Source organism: Podarcis raffonei, chromosome 5 (assembly GCF_027172205.1).
Source record: "Podarcis raffonei isolate rPodRaf1 chromosome 5, rPodRaf1.pri, whole genome shotgun sequence".
In the NCBI taxonomy this organism is placed as follows: Eukaryota; Metazoa; Chordata; class Lepidosauria; order Squamata; family Lacertidae; genus Podarcis; species Podarcis raffonei.
This window is the reverse complement of record NC_070606.1, coordinates 12558182-12575892: the sequence shown is the minus strand read 5'-3', so window position 1 is coordinate 12575892 and position 17711 is coordinate 12558182. Positions and strand designations below refer to the sequence as shown.

Sequence of the window (17711 nt, the reverse complement as noted above, 5' to 3'; positions counted from 1 at the left end):
CCGGCAGGAGCAGGGACCGAGCAACGGGAGCTCACCCCATCGCAGGGATTTGAACTGCCAACCTTCTGATTGGCAAGCCCTAGGCTCTGTGGTTTAACCCACAGCGCCACCCGCGTCCCTCAATTGGGGTGCTCATTCATAAATCTGTACTAAGCGCATCCTGCAGTGTCCTCTTCCAAGTGGAATTCTGACCATCCCATGTAGCCAGGCTCTGATTCACTCTGCCTTTTTTTAACCAAGTAATCTAAACTTGGTGTCCTGCACAGCTATTCGTGATTTTGGACAACAGTACAGAGTATATTTTATTAGCTTACAGATCAATAAGTTAAACTGCAGCTTTGGAGTTCCAGAAGAACTTCCAGTGGAGTACAACAGAGCTACAGAACTCCAGATGCATCTGGTTGTAAAGAAAAGAAAAGGGAATAAAAGCTATCTGTTGCATTTGTTTCTGTTTAAATGAACAATTTTGACATAAAAGCATTCTGATCTGGTTTTTAATGAATGATACTATGTGTTATAACATTCAGTGGGGGGAAGTAAGTAATGAAGAAACTAGTTTTAAAAAAACAGTTTAAGGCATTCAACTCATTCATTTTTATTTTTTATTTGTGTCTAGCTTCCTATTGAAGATTTTAGCAGTCTTGGTCAACAATCATTAACTGTAACATTGACAGCAACAGTGCCAGAATCCACAGAGGACATCCTCTTGAAAGGGTTTTCCATGTTGCGTATGGAAAATGAAAGAATCGAAACAGCACAGCAGGTGAAACATAACATAAAAATCAAGCCTTCTCTTATTCCAAATGCAAAACGTAAGGTGTTAAATGTGATGTTATTTAATACATAGGCAAACATTCTGGCTGGGCTTTTGCCTTTAGATGCTTGTGCATGTCTGCTTTATTCTTTTTAAATAGAGCATTCCATTAGATTCCCCCCCCCTCTGTGTAACTGCAAATAAATGAATCATAGAATTGGGAAGGACCTTTTTACCTTAGGAGTAGACCTTCTGAATTCTGCCATCCAGTTAGGAAGCATGGACAGGGGCGGCCCCCACACCAGGAATGGCCCAGTGACTCCTCTCTCTACCACCAGTGCTATTGTTGCAATACACTGGATTATATTTCCTAATAAGCCCATTTCATCAGCCCAAATGCCATTGATGCCGTTCTCCCAGAGCATCCTAAGTAACCTCTTCCCTTCTTTGCTCTAGTTCTTCTCATGGTTTGATCAACTCCATACGCAGATGGATCAAGATGAAGGGGCTAAATACAGGTATATATGCCTCCCCACCGCACTTGTTGAATAGTGAATATCAAGACATAGCACCCAACAATGGCAACTCCCAAACATCCTGTGAGAATGTCCTGCGGTGCTTGTGTGCTTTTGGTGTGTGCTATGCCTTCGTTTTCATCCTCCTCCTGTTCCACTCAATACAATACAATAGGTAAAGGGACCCCTGACCATTAGGTCCAGTCGTGACCGACTCTGGGGTTGCGGCGCTCATCTTGCTTTATTGGCCGAGGGAGCCGGCGTACAGCTTCTGGGTCATGTGGCTAGCATGACTAAGCCGCTTCTGGCGAACCAGAGCAAGGCACGGAAACGCTGTTTACCTTCCCGCCGGAGCGGTACCTATTTATCTACTTGCACTTTTTGGCGTGCTTTCGAACTGCTAGATTGGCAGGAGCAGGGATCGAGCAACGGGAGCTCACCCCATCATGGGGTTTCGAACCGCCAACCTTCTGAACGACAAGTCCTAGGCTCTGTGGTTTAACCCACAGCGCCACCCGCGTCCCATAATACGATACAATACAAATACCTTTATTGGCATTACAAGTTAAGACATTTCAAATCAGTGGGATAAATTTAAAAGGGAGAGGAGTGAGGCTGTCAAGGGTCACAAGGCACTCGGTTGTTCTTCTTCACCCTGTCTATTTCCTAGAGGGATGATTCATTAAGAAGCCTTCTGGGTAAAATGGAAATTACTGCCACTGAGGCAGTAAGGTCCTTGTCCCTATCCGCTAGGAAAGAACCTCTTTTGGCTTTCTGTCGGAGCCGCCATGGGTCGCAGGTCTAACTTCTTGCTCAGCATCTGTTTGCGGAGTTTGCTTTGCAAAGGGCAGTCCAAAAGAATATGGTCCTGTGAATCTGGTACTCCCTGATTGCAGGCACTCAGGCGGACTTGATAAGGAATTTGTGAGTATCTACCTGCGGTCACGGGACGCGAGTGGCGCTGTTGGTTAAACCACAGAGCCTAGGACTTGCCGATCAGAAGGTCGGTGGTTCGAATCCCCGCGATGGGGTGAGCTCCCGTTGCTCGGTCCCTGCTTCTGCCAACCTAGCAGTTCGAAAGCATGTCAAAGTGCAAGTAGATAAATAGGTACCACTCCGGCGGGAAGGTAAACGGCGTTTCCGTGCGCTGCTCTGGTTCGCCAGAAGCGGCTTAGTCATGCTGGCCACGTGACCCGGAAGCTGTATACCAGCTCCCTTGGCCAATAAAGCAAGATGAGTGCCGCAACCCCAGAGTTGGTCACGACTGGACCTAATGGTCAGGGGTCCCTTTACCTTTACCTGTGGCTACTGCAGAGGGGAAAGCATAAAAGCTCTTCATTGGGAAGGAAGTAGTAGGTCTTTTAGGTAATTGGCACAAAATCCGTAAGAAGTAGTTCTGCCTAGGGCCTCCGGAGAACAGGGTCTCGGAGTGTGAGGAGACAGACGCTGTTTTTCATGGTTATAACGCCGTTGCTTGATTGTTTGGCGTATGTAGCTTTCATCACATACTTTGAGGCTCTCCAGAGCAATACCCAAACTACGTATTTTGTCCTGAATTGTTCTATATACCATGAAGCACACTCTTCAAGCATAGAAGTTGAAAAGGAGTTTGGTGTTGTTCTGTAATGTATGTTCAGCCAGGCCTTGATTGTAATAAGCCATGTGTTTCCATCAGACGTTGACCGGTTTCTGCGCATAAGGTTAGATAGCTTAGATAGCCACTCGTTAACCAGATCGCTCAGAAGCTTGTCTGCACAGTATAGGTTCAGCTACACAGATTCCCCGTGCTATTATCCTGAATCTTTCTATCAGTTCAAAGGATAAATGTGTGCCTATATATAACTGTTGTGTTCTGATTTCTCTAGGCAGACAAGAGCTTACTTGTCTGGATTTGAAGAGCAATGCGATGCTATCTTGAGTGATGTCAACAGTGCTCTAGAGCACCTGGAGTCGTTACAGAAGCAATATCTCTTTGTTTCCACCAAGACAGGAACGCTGCATGAAGCCTGCGAACAGCTATTGAAAGAGCAGGTAAATTCATACTTACTGTATTTTTCGCTCTATAGGACGCACTTCCCCCCTCCAAAAATGAAGGGGAAATGTGTGTGCGTCCTATGGAGCGAATGCAGGCTTTCGCTGAAGCCTGGAGAGCGAGAGGGGTCGGTGCGCACCAGGCTCTGAAGGCTTGCGGATAGCAGCCTGCAGCCCGAATCCCGAGGAGCACAGCGCTGTGCACCCCGGGCTTTGGGCAGCTATCTGCAAGCCTTCGGAGCCTGGCGGGAGTTCCCGCCGGGCTCAGAAGGCTTGTGGATAGCAGCAAGCTCCGGGAGCGAAGGCGAGGTTGTGCGCAACCTCGCCCCCGCTCCCAGACTCATGCTGGGGGCTGGGGTCGGGGGAAGCTCGGGCTTCCCCCGCCCCAGCCCCGCGGCTAAAAAGGAAGCCAAGACAGTGAGCGGGATCCACCCCATTAGCTGTCTTGGCTTCTGCCAAAGCTGCGAGCAGCCTCTGGGGGGGGGGGAATAATTCCCCCCCCTTTATTTCCCCCCCCAAAAAACTAGGTGTGCCCTATAGAGCGAAAAATACGGTAGTTAGAAAAACACTTCAGCTTCCTATGCATCTGTAGCTACATTGTTTGTTTGTTTGTTTGTTTATTGATTGCAACATTTTTATCCTGTTCTTTAGCCCAAAAGCTAAACACATTTAGCCAAAAGGCATGACACATAAGAGGAAAAACGGCAGGGAGGGAGGAGGAAAAAAGCAGACAGAGTGAACAGTTCTTAGTGTTTTCTTTTTTTTATATATACTTTTTATTAAGAAATTTTTTATAACCACAAAAACATAACAATACAACACAATAAACACAACAAACAAACAAACAAAAAACAAAAACAAGTACAATTTCAGATCTTATTTTCTTATACCTTTCTTCTCCGACTTCCTCATACCTCCCTTTTCTGTATTCCAATTTCTAATCAATTTTTCAGCAAATCTTCCCTTATTTTAATTTAATTTACTCTTCCTTATTCTCCTTATCTTATCCATTACTAATAGTAACCATTTATTTTCTAATCCAACATCATTCTAACTTTCATTGATTTTGTAATATTTCTTTAAATAATCCTTGAATTTTTTCCATTCTTCTTCCGCTGCTTCTCTTCCCTGGTTTCGGATTCTGCTCGTCATTTCTGCTAAACCCATGTAATCAATCACCTTCATCTGCCATTCTTCCAGGGTGGGTAGCTCTTGTGTCTTCCAGTACTTCGCAATGAGTATTCTTGCTGCTGTTGTAGCATACATAAAAAAAGTTATATCCGTCTTTAACACCCCTTGGCCGACAATACCCAAGAGAAAGGCCTCTGGTTTCTTAGGGAAGGTATATTTAAATACCTTTTTCAGTTCATTATAGATCATTTCCCAGAATGCCTTAATCTTCGGGCACGTCCACCAGAGGTGAAAGAATGTACCTTCCTTTTCCTTACATTTCCAACATTTATTATCAGGCAAATGGTAAATCTTTGCTAGCTTGACTGGGGTTATGTACCACCTATAGATCATCTTCATAATATTTTCTCTTAAGGCATTACATGCCGTAAATTTCATCCCGGTGGTCCACAACTTCTCCCAGTCAGCAAACATAATGTTATGACCAATGTCCTGAGCCCATTTAATCATGCTTGATTTGACCATTTCATCCTGTGTATTCCATTTCAGCAGCAAATTATACATTTTTGACAAATTTTTAGTGCTGGATTCTAACAGTTCAGTCTCCAATTTTGATTTTTCCACCTGGAAGCCAATTTTACTGTCCATTTTAAACACTTCATTTATTTGATGATAGTGCAGCCAATCTCTCACTTTCCCTTTTAATTTCTCAAAGCTCTGCAATCTCAGTCTGTCCCCTTCCTTTTCCAGAATTTCCCAATATCTTGGCCATTTAGACTCCATATTTAACTTTTTAACTGCCTTAGCTTCCATTGGCGACAACCACCTTGGGGTTTTGTTTTCCAACAAATCTTTATATCTAATCCAGACATTTAATAGTGCTTTTCTGACAATATGGTTTTTAAAACCTTTGTGTGCTTTAACCTTGTCATACCACAAATATGCATGCCACCCAAAGATATTATTAAAACCTTCTAAGTCCAAAATATCTGTATTTTCAAGAAGCAGCCAATCTCTTAACCAGCAGAAAGCTGCCGCTTCATAGTACAGTTTAAAGTCTGGCAGGGCAAATCCCCCTCTTTCCTTTGCATCCGTTAGTATCTTAAACTTTATTCTGGGCTTTTTGCCCTGCCAGACAAATTTAGATATATCTTTTTGCCACTTCTTGAAACAATCCGTCTTATCCACTATTTGCAATGCTTGGAACAAAAACAACATTCTTGGCAATACATTCATTTTTATAACTGCAATTCGACCTAACAAGGAAAGCTTCAGATTTGACCAGATCTCCAAGTCTTTTTTCACTTCTATCCAAGTTTTTTCATAATTATCTTTAAATAAATTCACATTCTTAGCTGTCATATTTATCCCCAAATATTTCACTTTTTTAACCACAGTCAACCCTGTCACATTCTGAAACCTTTCTTTTTCAAACTGTGTTAGGTTTTTCTCCAATACCTTAGTCTCAGTTCTTAGTGTTTTCAATTCCTATGATAACCAGCTGTAAAGGAAACGGGATGTGTGGCAAGAAGAGCACCTGACAAGCCAGGATTTTACCTTTTCTTCTGAGCAGTGGACCCTTTCTAGAATAGATTATATCCTGGCAGATAGTAACTTTTTAAATAGGGCGATATCAGCCTTAAATTGGACCAGAAAAAAGGTCTGACCTAAAGTTCTAGGTTTTAAACTCAATTTATGCTTTCTAACCTAAATATACGAATGCCCATTGTAGCAAATGGCTTCAGATGTAAGCGTATTCTAATAGAAATAGTTGATTCACCAAGTTCACCTTATACCTTTATATGCAAGTAAAATGTAACAAAACGTATGTAATTGTTTTAGTATAATCAGCCCACAGGTTGTCCTCTCCTGACATACAGTGTATCTCCATGTTTTTACCTGCCTCTAAAAATAATTTATATTTCTCCTTGAACAGTCAGAGCTTGTGGACCTGGCAGAAAATATCCAGCAGAAACTGTCATATTTTAATGAATTGGAAAATATTAATACGGTAAGTAATTGTTTTGAAACACACACAAAAAGACCAAAAAACTTTTTCCACTTTAGAGTCATGTCTTTCCAGAGCAGGGGTGTCAAACTCAAATTCATCGGGGGCCGCATCAGCAGTTTGGTCACCCTCAAAGGGCCGGTTGTATCTGTAGGACTATGTGTCCACTCTTTATGATTATAAATTGTCACTGCATTCAATTATTACTGTTTTTGGTAATAATGTAAGTAATAACTAGCTCTGAAAGCAGAAACATAGTCAGAATAATGGCAAGTAGAAATTCAAATGTACAATGCGCTCAATATAAAAACAAGTGCATGCGCTCAATAAAAACAATGCGCTCAATATAAAAACAAGTGGAGGTTTCCTGAATGCATGTAAAGTGGAGGTTTCCTGTGTAGAACGGCCGGCGCTGCTAGAGGGCAGACGTTCTCTGGCTTGTAGGCTGCCGCGCATGCGTTGAAGAGGCGGCTTTCTTGTGTCAAAAAAAAAAAGTGAGAATAAAAGGTGAAGGCTGGCGGCGGCTACACGGGCCACATGACGAGGTCTGGCGGGCTGGATTCGGGCCGCGGGCCTTGTGTTTGACACCCGTGTTCTAGAGACTCTTTAAAGAGTTGCATGCTCTGATTAGTAATTATCATTCTTACGTTAAAATCCTGTAAAACTCTGGAGTAAGTGTACATGGAATTGAACTGAACTTTATTCTACGTGAGCATGCATAAGATTGTTCTGTTAAAGTGGTTTTAAGCCTCTGTCTATGTTTGGTCTTCAAAAACAAGGAAGGAGGAAATTTCCATGGGGCACTGGAGAAATGTTGTTTATTAGGCCCAACTGTTGTCAAGTGCAGATTCTTTGGCCAGGGCATTATAAAATAACTGAATAATTTCAATAAGAACATTAATAATGATAACCTATAGAATGGGACTGAAAGTTGTTTAATCATAATACAAATAATTATATTACTCCAGGAAATGCAGCAACCAAAGTTGAGTGAGTTGAGTGTCAACTGGGGCCAGTGAAACTAAGGTTAAATCGCCACTCAGATTATAGCTCAGTGGCTGACCCTAAACCAGTCACTATCTCTTGTTATGAGGGTGAAATCAAATATAAAATATGCATACAGTTACATGCAATGAATGATCAGTATGTGACGGGGCTATAAATTTATTGCAATTTATTGAATGGACCACCATTATTATTATTTTTTTAAAAAATATTTTTTATTAAGGATTTTCTTGTTTTACAGAAGTGTAGTGCCTCATATTTTTTCTTCTTCTTCCATGTAACATTTTTACAAATCCGTTTCATTTGTTGAGGCATTAGGGGGAGAAGAAAAAAGAAAGAAAAAAGAAAGGGGGGGGGGTGGAGAGAGGGAAGATGGATGGGGGTGGGGTCGGGTGGCGGTGTTTCTATTATGTTTAATGTATGTAGAGTTTGGTGTCGGCGTTGCTTGTGTTGTTCACTTGTGTTCCTTTGGTGGTGAGAGAGGTTGGGGTTGGCCTAGGGTGTGATTGTTTGCTTGTGATTGGCTGTGGTGATCTTTGTTTTCGTGTGTGAGTGAGGTGTGTGTGTGTTTTGGATCAGGTTAGCCATATTGATTTGTATGCTGTTGGTGGATTATTGTCATTGTCCTGTTGGGTTGTGTATGTGATAAAGGGAAGCCATACCGGGGTGAAGGCGTCTTCTTCTGTTTGTCCCCGTGTCAGTTTCAGTTTATTAGTTAATTTTTCTAGTAGGGCTGTTTCCCATACTATTTGGTACCATTGTGGACCACCATTATTCATGTTTCTTGATGCTGTGACTATGCCGAAAGTTCGGAAAATTCCGCATAGGAAAATGCTTACTTAAAACATTTTAAACCAATTTACAGTAAGTAAGCAGATACTGATGAGTATAAATAGTAAGGAACTAGGTACGGTTCCCCACTTTGGGCACCGTTTGCCATGTTCATTGAACTTTTGGTTGCTGCAGTTTGAGAGTATTAATATAGAGCATCCTGGGTGATATTTGAGGAAAATAATTTTGAAATGCATTTATGTTCCATGGGCTGGTGAGAAGAAACATATTCTGAGGATGTTTTAAGAGAAAAATAGTATGGGTTGCATCTTGGAATAATGTTACACCAACCCGTACCTTAGCTTGAATGTGCAGAGTGGGCTGACAGCAATGGAGTGTTCTTTTCACTTGGGGGAAAAACCTTACCCCCACCTGAGCTCATGATTTGTCTCACTGCAGACAAACCACAAGCTGTAACCAGTGAAAAGACAAAGAATAAGCTCTGGTTCAAACAATAATGCAAAGCCAAACCATGGCTTAGCTCATGGAAGTGCAGCAGCAGTTGGACTGGACTCATACGCTTACACTAAACCAGGCATAGGCAAACTCCGGCCATCCAGATGTTTGGGACTACAGTTCCCATCATCCCTAGCTAACAGGACCAGTGGTCAGGGATGATGGGAATTGTAGTCCCAAACATCTGGAGGGCTGGAGTTTGCCTATGCCTGCACTAAACCATGGTTTGGTTTAAAGTGTGACACGAGCCTTAGTCATATTTATGGTAGACCCACTGAAATCAATTGGACTTAAATTAGTCATGACTAACCTAAGTCTCATTGATTTCTGAATTTCTGATTTCTAAGTCTGAATCTAACCCTATATATCAGGGGGGGAGAACGTGCAGCCACCCAGATGTTAATCACTTGAGGCATGGGACATGATTGGATGAAATACTTGTCCTTAATGTTAGTTTCCTTGATTGTTCTTTTAATTATTGGACGACTTGTAATGAATAGTACTGAATGCAGATTTCTTTTGTTGTTCTTCTTACTGATACTTATATCACACGTTGTTTTTCTCTTTTCAAGAAACTGAATTCCCCTACATTGTCAGTAAACAGTGATGGTTTCATCCCTATGCTGGCTAAACTTGATGATTGTATTGCATATATTTCATCGCATGTAAGTTGGGCTCAGTTTTTTTGTCCCTGTTTACATCACTTTGTGGTACACAATTGTGTTTCCCATGGGTTTTTAAATTGAGGAAATGCAGTGACAGAACTGGAAAAGGGATCTCATGCTTTCCGTGACAATCCTTATGGATTAAATCCCTACACTTCATTCTGTAGATGGAAGTGACTCTGCCCCAGCGGGTACTCCTGGGGGAAGGGAGCAATTTTAGCTAATTCCTTTTCCTCAGTAGATCCCAATGCCGTCTCCCATGCTGTTACAGAGGTTTCCCCAACATTCACAGCAGCTTTTCATGAGACAGGCTACAGAGAGGAGGAGGGAGTTAGCAAACATTTCTTCTCTTCTTTCCCCTCCTCTACATCCCCCTAGCACAATCACACAACTTCTGAATACAATTCCCTTGGTATAGAATGTGGGCTTATTAACTTCTTCGCACAAACCTCCGGCAGCCTTGGTGGTTAGTTTCCTAAAAGGATCCGCGTTTGTTCCTCATTCCGTTGCATATTTCAAGCCAGTGTGCTTCCTATCATTCCCTTTCAGTCCATCTCTTTTCTTTTGAGAAACCAAGTCTGCTGATACAAGAGTGTTTGCTTTTTCCTGGGATAAATCGTGTTATTCCTGATTCTTAAAAGATGTGCATTTAGCGCAAGACAGAAATAACCTTGTTCAGTTCAAAGATGAAGATGTATTGTGTCCATTCCAGTTCACTTTTTCTTAGCTTGTTTTTTCTTATTTTCCAGCCAAACTTTAGGGATTATCCTGTGTATTTTGCAAAGTCCAAACAATGTCTTTCAAGAGCTATGCACCTCATGAAAACATACACTGTGAATACACTACAAAACCTCACAAACCAGTTAATTAAAAGGGTAAGTTGGAAGAACCAGTAGTGAGTCGGTCTTTCTTTTGAACTAAAATATCTTGGGAATATCTCCCAAATAATTTACCTTTCTTATTGTGATTCTTCGTTGCACTTTTACATTCTGAAGCAGCATGTTGGGTGTTTGGCAAATTTAGTAGTTGTCTTATCCAACACACACTTGTATGATGTTCGGACTTCTGTGGTGTGTAAATAACTTGAACAATGTGTTTGTTCCTCAACAATCCATTGAACATGAAAGATTGTGGAGTCCCCTTCAGCAGAGGTTGGATGGCCATCTGTCATGGATGCTTTAGCTGAGATTCCTGCATTGCAGGGGGTTGGACTAGATGACCCTTGGGTCCCTTCCAACTCTTTTAAGATTCTGTGATTCCATGAATCCAATGAAGATGCAATCTTGTAGCCTGCAAAAGTTTGGGGTGACTCATTAGAATGTCAACGGACCTATTTTAGGGAGAGAGGTGGCAGGACTGTAGAAGATATGCAAAAGGGAGAATTTGTATTTATTTTCTTTGACCAGGAGAGAATTGTACAGAATTGTACAGTATAGAGAAGGCACCTCAGCCTCCAGTCAGCCTAGGGGGAATATGCTAATACTTTAACTGGGCTTCCACATTGAGGTAATTCACTGCACAGCTGCCTGGAATGGATGTGAATTTCCCAAACGAGAAGGATGCAAATTTCACAAATTAAACCTGGCTGGGGAGGCTGCCTAGAGGGCTGTTTTTCTGAAGAGGTCTGCATGCCACTTATATTTTCCTTGGGTGCACAGTTTACTACTTCTGTGTCCTTCTTTCCCGGTGGCATCTAGTTATATGCATGGCAGTACAGTGTATGGAAGGACGCGGGTGGTGCTGTGGGTTAAATCACAGAGCCCAGGACTTGCCGATCAGAAGGTTGGCGGATCAAATCCCCGCGACGGGATGAGCTCCCGTTGCTTGGTCCCTGCTCCTGCCAACCTAGCAATTCAAAAGCACGAAGTGCAAGTAGATAAATAGGTACTGCTCCGACGGGAAGGTAAACGGCATTTCCGTGCGCTGCTCTGGTTCGCCAGAAGCGGCTTAGTCATGCTGGCCACATGACCCGGAAGCTGTACACCGGCTCCCTCGGCCAATAAAGCGAGATGAGCGCCGCAACCCCAGAGTCGGTCACGACTGGACCTAATGGTCAGGGGTCCCTTTACCTTTACCTTTACCTTTACAGTGTATGGAGTTTTTGCAGTCACTGTGTAATAGTTTATTGTTTAGTAAGCTCATATTGCGAATGACATTTCTTTCTCTCTCTTTTCTTTCAGGACCCTTCAGCTGTACCAAATTCAGACAATGCCTTCACGTTATTTTATGTGAAGTTCAGAGCTGCTGCACCCAAAGTCAGAGTAAGTTACCAAACTATGGTAGATGGAAGGGGTACTCAAAGATAAGCTCATAATGAAGGGTTGGTCACCTTTGTGGAATTTCTATGTTGTACACTATTGAATCATGCGCAAACTCTTATAATGCAGGGTTTCCCAAACTTGAGCCTCCAGCTGTTTTTGGACTACAACTCCCATCATCCCTAGCTAGCAAGACCAGTGCTCAAAGATGATGGGAATTGTAGTCCCAAAACAGCTGGAGACCCAAGTTTGGGAAACACTGTAAGTCTTATAGTGTAACAGTGTAATATCTTACACATATGTTCACTACGACATTGCTTGTAGTCTTCGAATCCCTGATCCAGTTCTTGAGGATACTATTGTGTGTGCCTATGGTTTGGAAGAAGCCTATAAGTATGAATTACTCTCATATTCACTGTGTGCTCCAAGTTCTTTAGAAAAAGAAAAAGGGCCAACAGACTGACTACAGTGGTCCTCGAGTTACAAACACCTCAGGTTACAAGCGCTTCAGGTTACAAACTCCATGAACCTGGAAGAGTTACCTCGAGTTGAGAACTTTGCCCTGGGATGAGAACGGAAATCTGTGCTGGTGGCGCAGTGGCAGCAAGAGGCCCCATTAGCGAAAGCAAGCCTCTAGTTAAGAACTGTTTCAGGTTAGGAACGGACCTGCGGAACAAATTAAGTTCGTAACTAGAGGTACCACTGTACTTGAATGTTTCTAATAATCCCTGTGTAGGGAAGCATCAGAATGCTCTCATTTTTTTCCTTCTTGTTTCCTTAGACACTTATTGAGCAAATAGAGCAGCGGTCTGAGAAGATGCCAGAGTGAGTATGCAGAAACCAAGTCAATGGCAAGGATTGTGTTTTGTGCTTGAAAAATATTGAGTCTAATGCAGAAATATTAGTCGATTTAGTCTTCATCTGATATGTCGGGGGCCAGCATAAGGTGTGTTGTAACAGTAGAATCACCATTTCCTTTTTTATTTAGAGTAGGTTTTTCTTTTGGGGGGATAAAAAGAGAGAAGGTGGCCAAGGGCAAAGGTAGATCGATCTTCTGTATATTTAATAACTGAAGAGGAAATTTCAGTATGCGTCACTTATCTCACGCCTGCATGACAAGCTTCAGCTACCGGACTTCCGGGTTGGCGCCATCGGCAAATGGCGGAGCTCCTCTGATCTCCAGAGGAACTAGCTCCGTGAGATCGGGTCCTGCGCTGCGGCGAAAGCGGGGACCCTCCAGAAATCACAGGCGGGTGAAGCCTGTGAACTTGGGGTTCGGCGGGCACCTTTTGCGCCCCCCTACTCGCGGGGAGACCTTGATTTTTCGGGTCTCTGGAGCGAGAGAGGGTGAGCGGCGCGGTGCTGCGAACAGACTGCTTCTCTCACGGAGTGAAGCCGCACAGCCGTTGCCGGAGAGCGCTGACTTTTTCCTATGGACAATTCGATCCTAAAAGTAAGTAAGAACAAATCGGAAGATTTTAAAAGAAAAAGGGTTAAAAAGGACTTTAATTTTAATTGGAGGACATTAAAAAGGAAATAATTAATTTGGCAACTACGCGGGGAGGCTCAAATAGGAAGTCCGCCTTCCGCTTTTGTAGATAGACTGAAACAAAGACCCTACAAGCTAAAATCCTGAAAGGTTTTGTTAAAAGTTTTAACGTTCATCGTTTAAAAGGCAACCCCCCCCCCTTTTGAAGAAGTAGGGGGGAAACTTTGAATTTAATAAGCTATATGAAATTAAAAGACCTCTGCTCTGAGCCTGGGAACGGGCTGCCTTTGACATTTGGAGAATTATTTTAAAAGACTTTTTGACAGAATGGACTTGACAGTTAGTAAAAATACAAAGTTTCTTCCGTCCCCTTCTGTTCTTCAAGATGGAGAAAAGTAACTTTAAGTGATACAAATGGAAACTGTGTCCCTCTAGTGGGAGACCTAGGATACTATTGCAGGAGTGTGTGCAGCTGGAAAGATAAGTTTTCTGGGAAACTAGAGATTGACCTTGAAATACCGAAAATGTTGCTCACTGAAGAAATTGTGAACTTATTGTTTAAGATAAATAATACACTGGAAGAACTACATAAGAAGTTTAATGACAGGAATTTAAAAACAGACAAATGCGAACAGGAAATTCCTGAGTACAGACAAGAAATGAGCACTAATGTTAACTTGTCACAGGAACCTACTTTGGCAGTAGCTGTTGCTACAGAACCTAAAACAACAAAAGTGGGAATTTTAGTCCCACAGAAACAAACTGAGCTAAACCCACAATTAAAACGTGAGTTCAAACCCACAACCCAAACTGAGGACTACAAATTGAGGATGTTCAAGACTGAATTTGAGGAAAGTCGGATTTTGAAAACTGGATTCTGGCCTGGAGTGAAGATGGAAAGTTGGCAAGACTTTATTACACAGGGACTTATAGGCTGTTGGTATTTGGAGGGAGTGGAAGGTTTGGGGGCTCTTGAATTTGGAGATAATTTGAAATATGACTTTAGTTTTGGCCATGGAAATTTGGTTGGAGTGCTCAGAAGACACGACCGTAACATCAGGATGGAATTCTCTTGGGATCTGTTATTTGACGTTAAGGATTATGAAGAAAATCTGCAGAAGGGGCTTGGAGGGGACTTAAGGGCCTCGGACATCAGATTTCCAGATTGAAGGAATATAGGGAACTGACGGACAGGACTGGCAGTGTCTGAAACCAGGGAGGGAGCTGAGGGAAGAAGATTGGAAATTTAAAGTTCTTATTAAAGTATATATTAAATTTAAGGTATATATGAAACTAACAAAAAAATTATTTTGAGGGATAGAGAAACGGAGGATTGACACTTTATGGATTTAGCAGAAATGTTATTAAGTTAAGTACTTATAAGTTTTAATTTTAAGCTTAAAATAAGGTTAAGAAAATTATGTTATGTATAATTGAGATTTAAGAGAAAGAAAGAGGGAAAGAATTTGTTGAAATCAGCTAAATAGAAGTGGAATACAAGGAGGGAGGTGAGTGGAAGTCGAGGAAATAAGTGAAAGAAAGAAAGAGTGTGTTTTGAAATGCTTTTTTCTTGTTTTTCTCTCTCTCTTTTTTTTGTATGGTGTTGGTGGTTTGTTTGTTTTTCGATGTGTCTTTTTTGTTTTTGTTGTTAAAATGCAATAAAGATTTTTTTTTTTTAAAAAAGGACAAGCTTCATCTACCAAAATGTTTTTGGTTTTTTTAATGCAACTATAAAAAGAATAAGACCCCTGTTGTCCCTTGTGGCACGTTGCCCTAGAGCAGTTTCCCGAACTTTGGTCTCCTGCTGTTGTTGGACTACAATTCCCATCATCCCCAGCTAGCAGAACCAGTGGTCAGGGATGATGGGAGTTGTAGTCCAAAAACAGCAGGAGACCCAAGTTTGGGGAAACCCTGCCCTAGAGAGATGTGGGAAGGTTGTCTTATATTGTTAAAGAGAACCACACTCGCAGTCTAAAGGGATTCCTCCCAGACAAATTTGTCACATCAGTGATAAGAATGCATGAGTTTTACTATCTAAAGCAGCAATAGGTAATTAAACCTTCCTGTGAAGACGGATGCTTCCTAACTCTCCTCTTTGTCTAGGTACCGGCAACTGCTAAATGAAATCCATCAGTGCTACCTTGATCAGAGGGAGCTGTTACTAGGACCTAGTATTACTAGCACTGTGACAGAATTAACTAACCGAAACAGCAGAGATCATTGTGCTCTGGTAAGAGGCTTTGTGTGAACTTGCATTTTCTTGAACCTTGGATTCCTTTCGAATTCATTAGAAAATCAGCAATGTTTGCTAAATATTTAATAATTCAATCACGCCCCGCCCCACCCCACCCCACCCGAGCCAGCTTTCAATTCAAACTACTGGCTTCTCACCTTCTTCCTGGAGATCAGTCTGTCCTAAGAAATTTAAAGACTATTTGAATAAGTATTGTAATATTAAAGATATGTAACCACTTAAAAGAAACAATTAGGCCTAGGATTAAGATGGAATTAAATTTATAAATAAGAAAATGTACGATAAGGAAAGCTATGTAATATGATTAGGACTGTGATATAGTCTTTTGAAACTCTGATATTGGAAACTGCTACATATAATTACTAAGAAATTCGGATAGAAGAGATTCGAGGAATTCAAACACTATGTTTATGAAGATGGATGGTACTTAATTTTAATTAATTAAGTGGTAATATGTTGTATGTATCTTTTTTCTCTTTTTCTCCTATTTTTTGTTTGTTTTTATTATTGTTAATCTATTCTTTTTTTACTATGTTTATCTACTGAAAATAATAAATATTATTTGAGAGAAAAAAAGAGATCAGTCTGCCTTGCAGCCGTTTCTGCATGTCAAAATACCCTGATATAAAGAAAATAAAATTGTCCCTGTCTCCCAGCGTTCCTAAGCTAATGAAATCAAAATTGCCCAAAGGTGCCGCAAGAGATTGTATGAATGCTTTTTAAATTGCAGGCCGTTTTTGGCACTGCAGGGGAGCAGGGTGGACTCACACACATCCCGCTGATGCACAGTCTAAACGGGGAGTTGCCTGAAGTGTGTTTTGGACCATCACAGATATAAATAGCATTTACCAAACTTAAATACTTGCATCATTTGCATCTTTCTTTCTAAATACACACGGGCTGCCCTTTTGCTTACTCTCATTTCAGGTACGAAGTGGCTGTGCTTTTATGGTCCATGTGTGCCAGGATGAACACCAGCTGTTTGATGAGTTCTTCACAAAACCAACACCCAAGCTGGAGTGGGTATCACACGTGACATCGCTTTTTGTTGCACAACACTGTTCACATAAGGATGTCTCGAATTCTTGTTTGTGCATTTGCTTCAGCATGCAAGCATAACCTTGGGGCGTGGGTGGGGGGGCAACAGCAGGTCCCGCTTCCATGTCCCCCAACATGTGGGCTTCTTTAAATGCACACAACAGTCTGCAGAGGGTTCTAAGGGTCTGAGGAATGTTCCAAGCCAGGGCTTCCCAAACTTGGGTCTCTGGCTGCTTTTGGACTACAGTTCCCATCATCCCTGACTACTCGTCCTGCTAGCTAGGGATGGTGGGAGTTGTAGTCCAAAAAACAGCTGGAGACCCAAGTTTGGGGAGCCCTGTCTTAAGCACGTTCTGTTGGATATACCGTATTTTTCGCTCTATAGGACGCACTTCCCCCCTCCAAAAATAAAGGGGAAATGTGTGTGCGTCCTATGGAGCGAATGCAGGCTCCTTGGCTTCAGCGATAGCAACGCGAAGCCTCTGAAGCGCAGAGGGAGCGCTCCCTCCATGCTGTGGGGGCTTCGTGTTGCTTTCGCTGAAGCCTGGAGAGCGAGAGGGGTCTGTGCGTACCGACCCCTCTCGCTCTCCAGGCTTCAGGGATAGCTGCTTGAAGCCTTCGGAGTGCAGCGCGAGTTCCCGCTGTGCTCCGCTGGCTTCGGGTTCCTTTTGCTGAAGCCAGGAGAGCAAGACTCCTAATATGGCTCCTAATATAGCTCAGCTGGCTGAGTGTCTTCTATTGTAAAAAAACTAGTGTTCCTTCTGTTCGGGGTCAATTACGTCCAGGGGTCCGGCACACTTCTCTTGCGCAGCTCTGGTCTTCCCCCCTGGGACCTTTGACTCAGCAGAGCGCGTAAAACACAGCGGAACAGAAGCTTGAACGTTCTTCGTGTGGTAATAACTCAGGCTGAAACGCAGCAGTCTCCTTATCTTAAAGTCTTTATTCCTTAGCAAAACACAACAGCAATAAATCTCCTGCCTGGCGAAAGAGCGGACATGTCGCTTGCTCTCTAAACGGAGCTAACACGCACACTGAAAGACACAGAGAAACCACTCCCTTCAGTGTTCTAAGCCCGCCCTCAGAATGTGAGGCGTCATCACTCAGAACTCTTAACCCTGTAAGTTCTGAGCCTCTCCTAACACCCCCTCTCGAATCACGTTCTGAGAGGACCTCTGAGTGTTCAACACCTTCCCCATTGCCTTCTGCCCCTTCCTGGCATCGTTGTTAGGCACCTGTTGAACCTCACAAACCTCAGGTTCGCACTGTGCGAAACCAA

General features: G+C 42.5%; 1 protein-coding gene across 3 annotated transcripts in view; it reads left to right on the top strand.

Moving 5' to 3' along the window:
• Window positions 1–17711, top strand: part of COG3 (component of oligomeric golgi complex 3) — a 50483-nt gene that overhangs the window by 6329 nt on the left and 26443 nt on the right. For all 3 annotated transcript variants that reach the window (XR_008330389.1, XM_053387872.1, XM_053387871.1), the window contains exons 2-11: window positions 617–763; window positions 1211–1272; window positions 3135–3300; window positions 6368–6442; window positions 9304–9396; window positions 10146–10271; window positions 11577–11657; window positions 12436–12479; window positions 15247–15373; window positions 16325–16416. Coding sequence is in view for 2 of the 3 variants with exons in the window: in XM_053387872.1 (XP_053243847.1) it covers window positions 617–763; window positions 1211–1272; window positions 3135–3300; window positions 6368–6442; window positions 9304–9396; window positions 10146–10271; window positions 11577–11657; window positions 12436–12479; window positions 15247–15373; window positions 16325–16416 (1013 nt within the window). In the remaining variant the exon portion in view is untranslated. The remainder of the gene's footprint in view (window positions 1–616; window positions 764–1210; window positions 1273–3134; window positions 3301–6367; window positions 6443–9303; window positions 9397–10145; window positions 10272–11576; window positions 11658–12435; window positions 12480–15246; window positions 15374–16324; window positions 16417–17711) is intronic.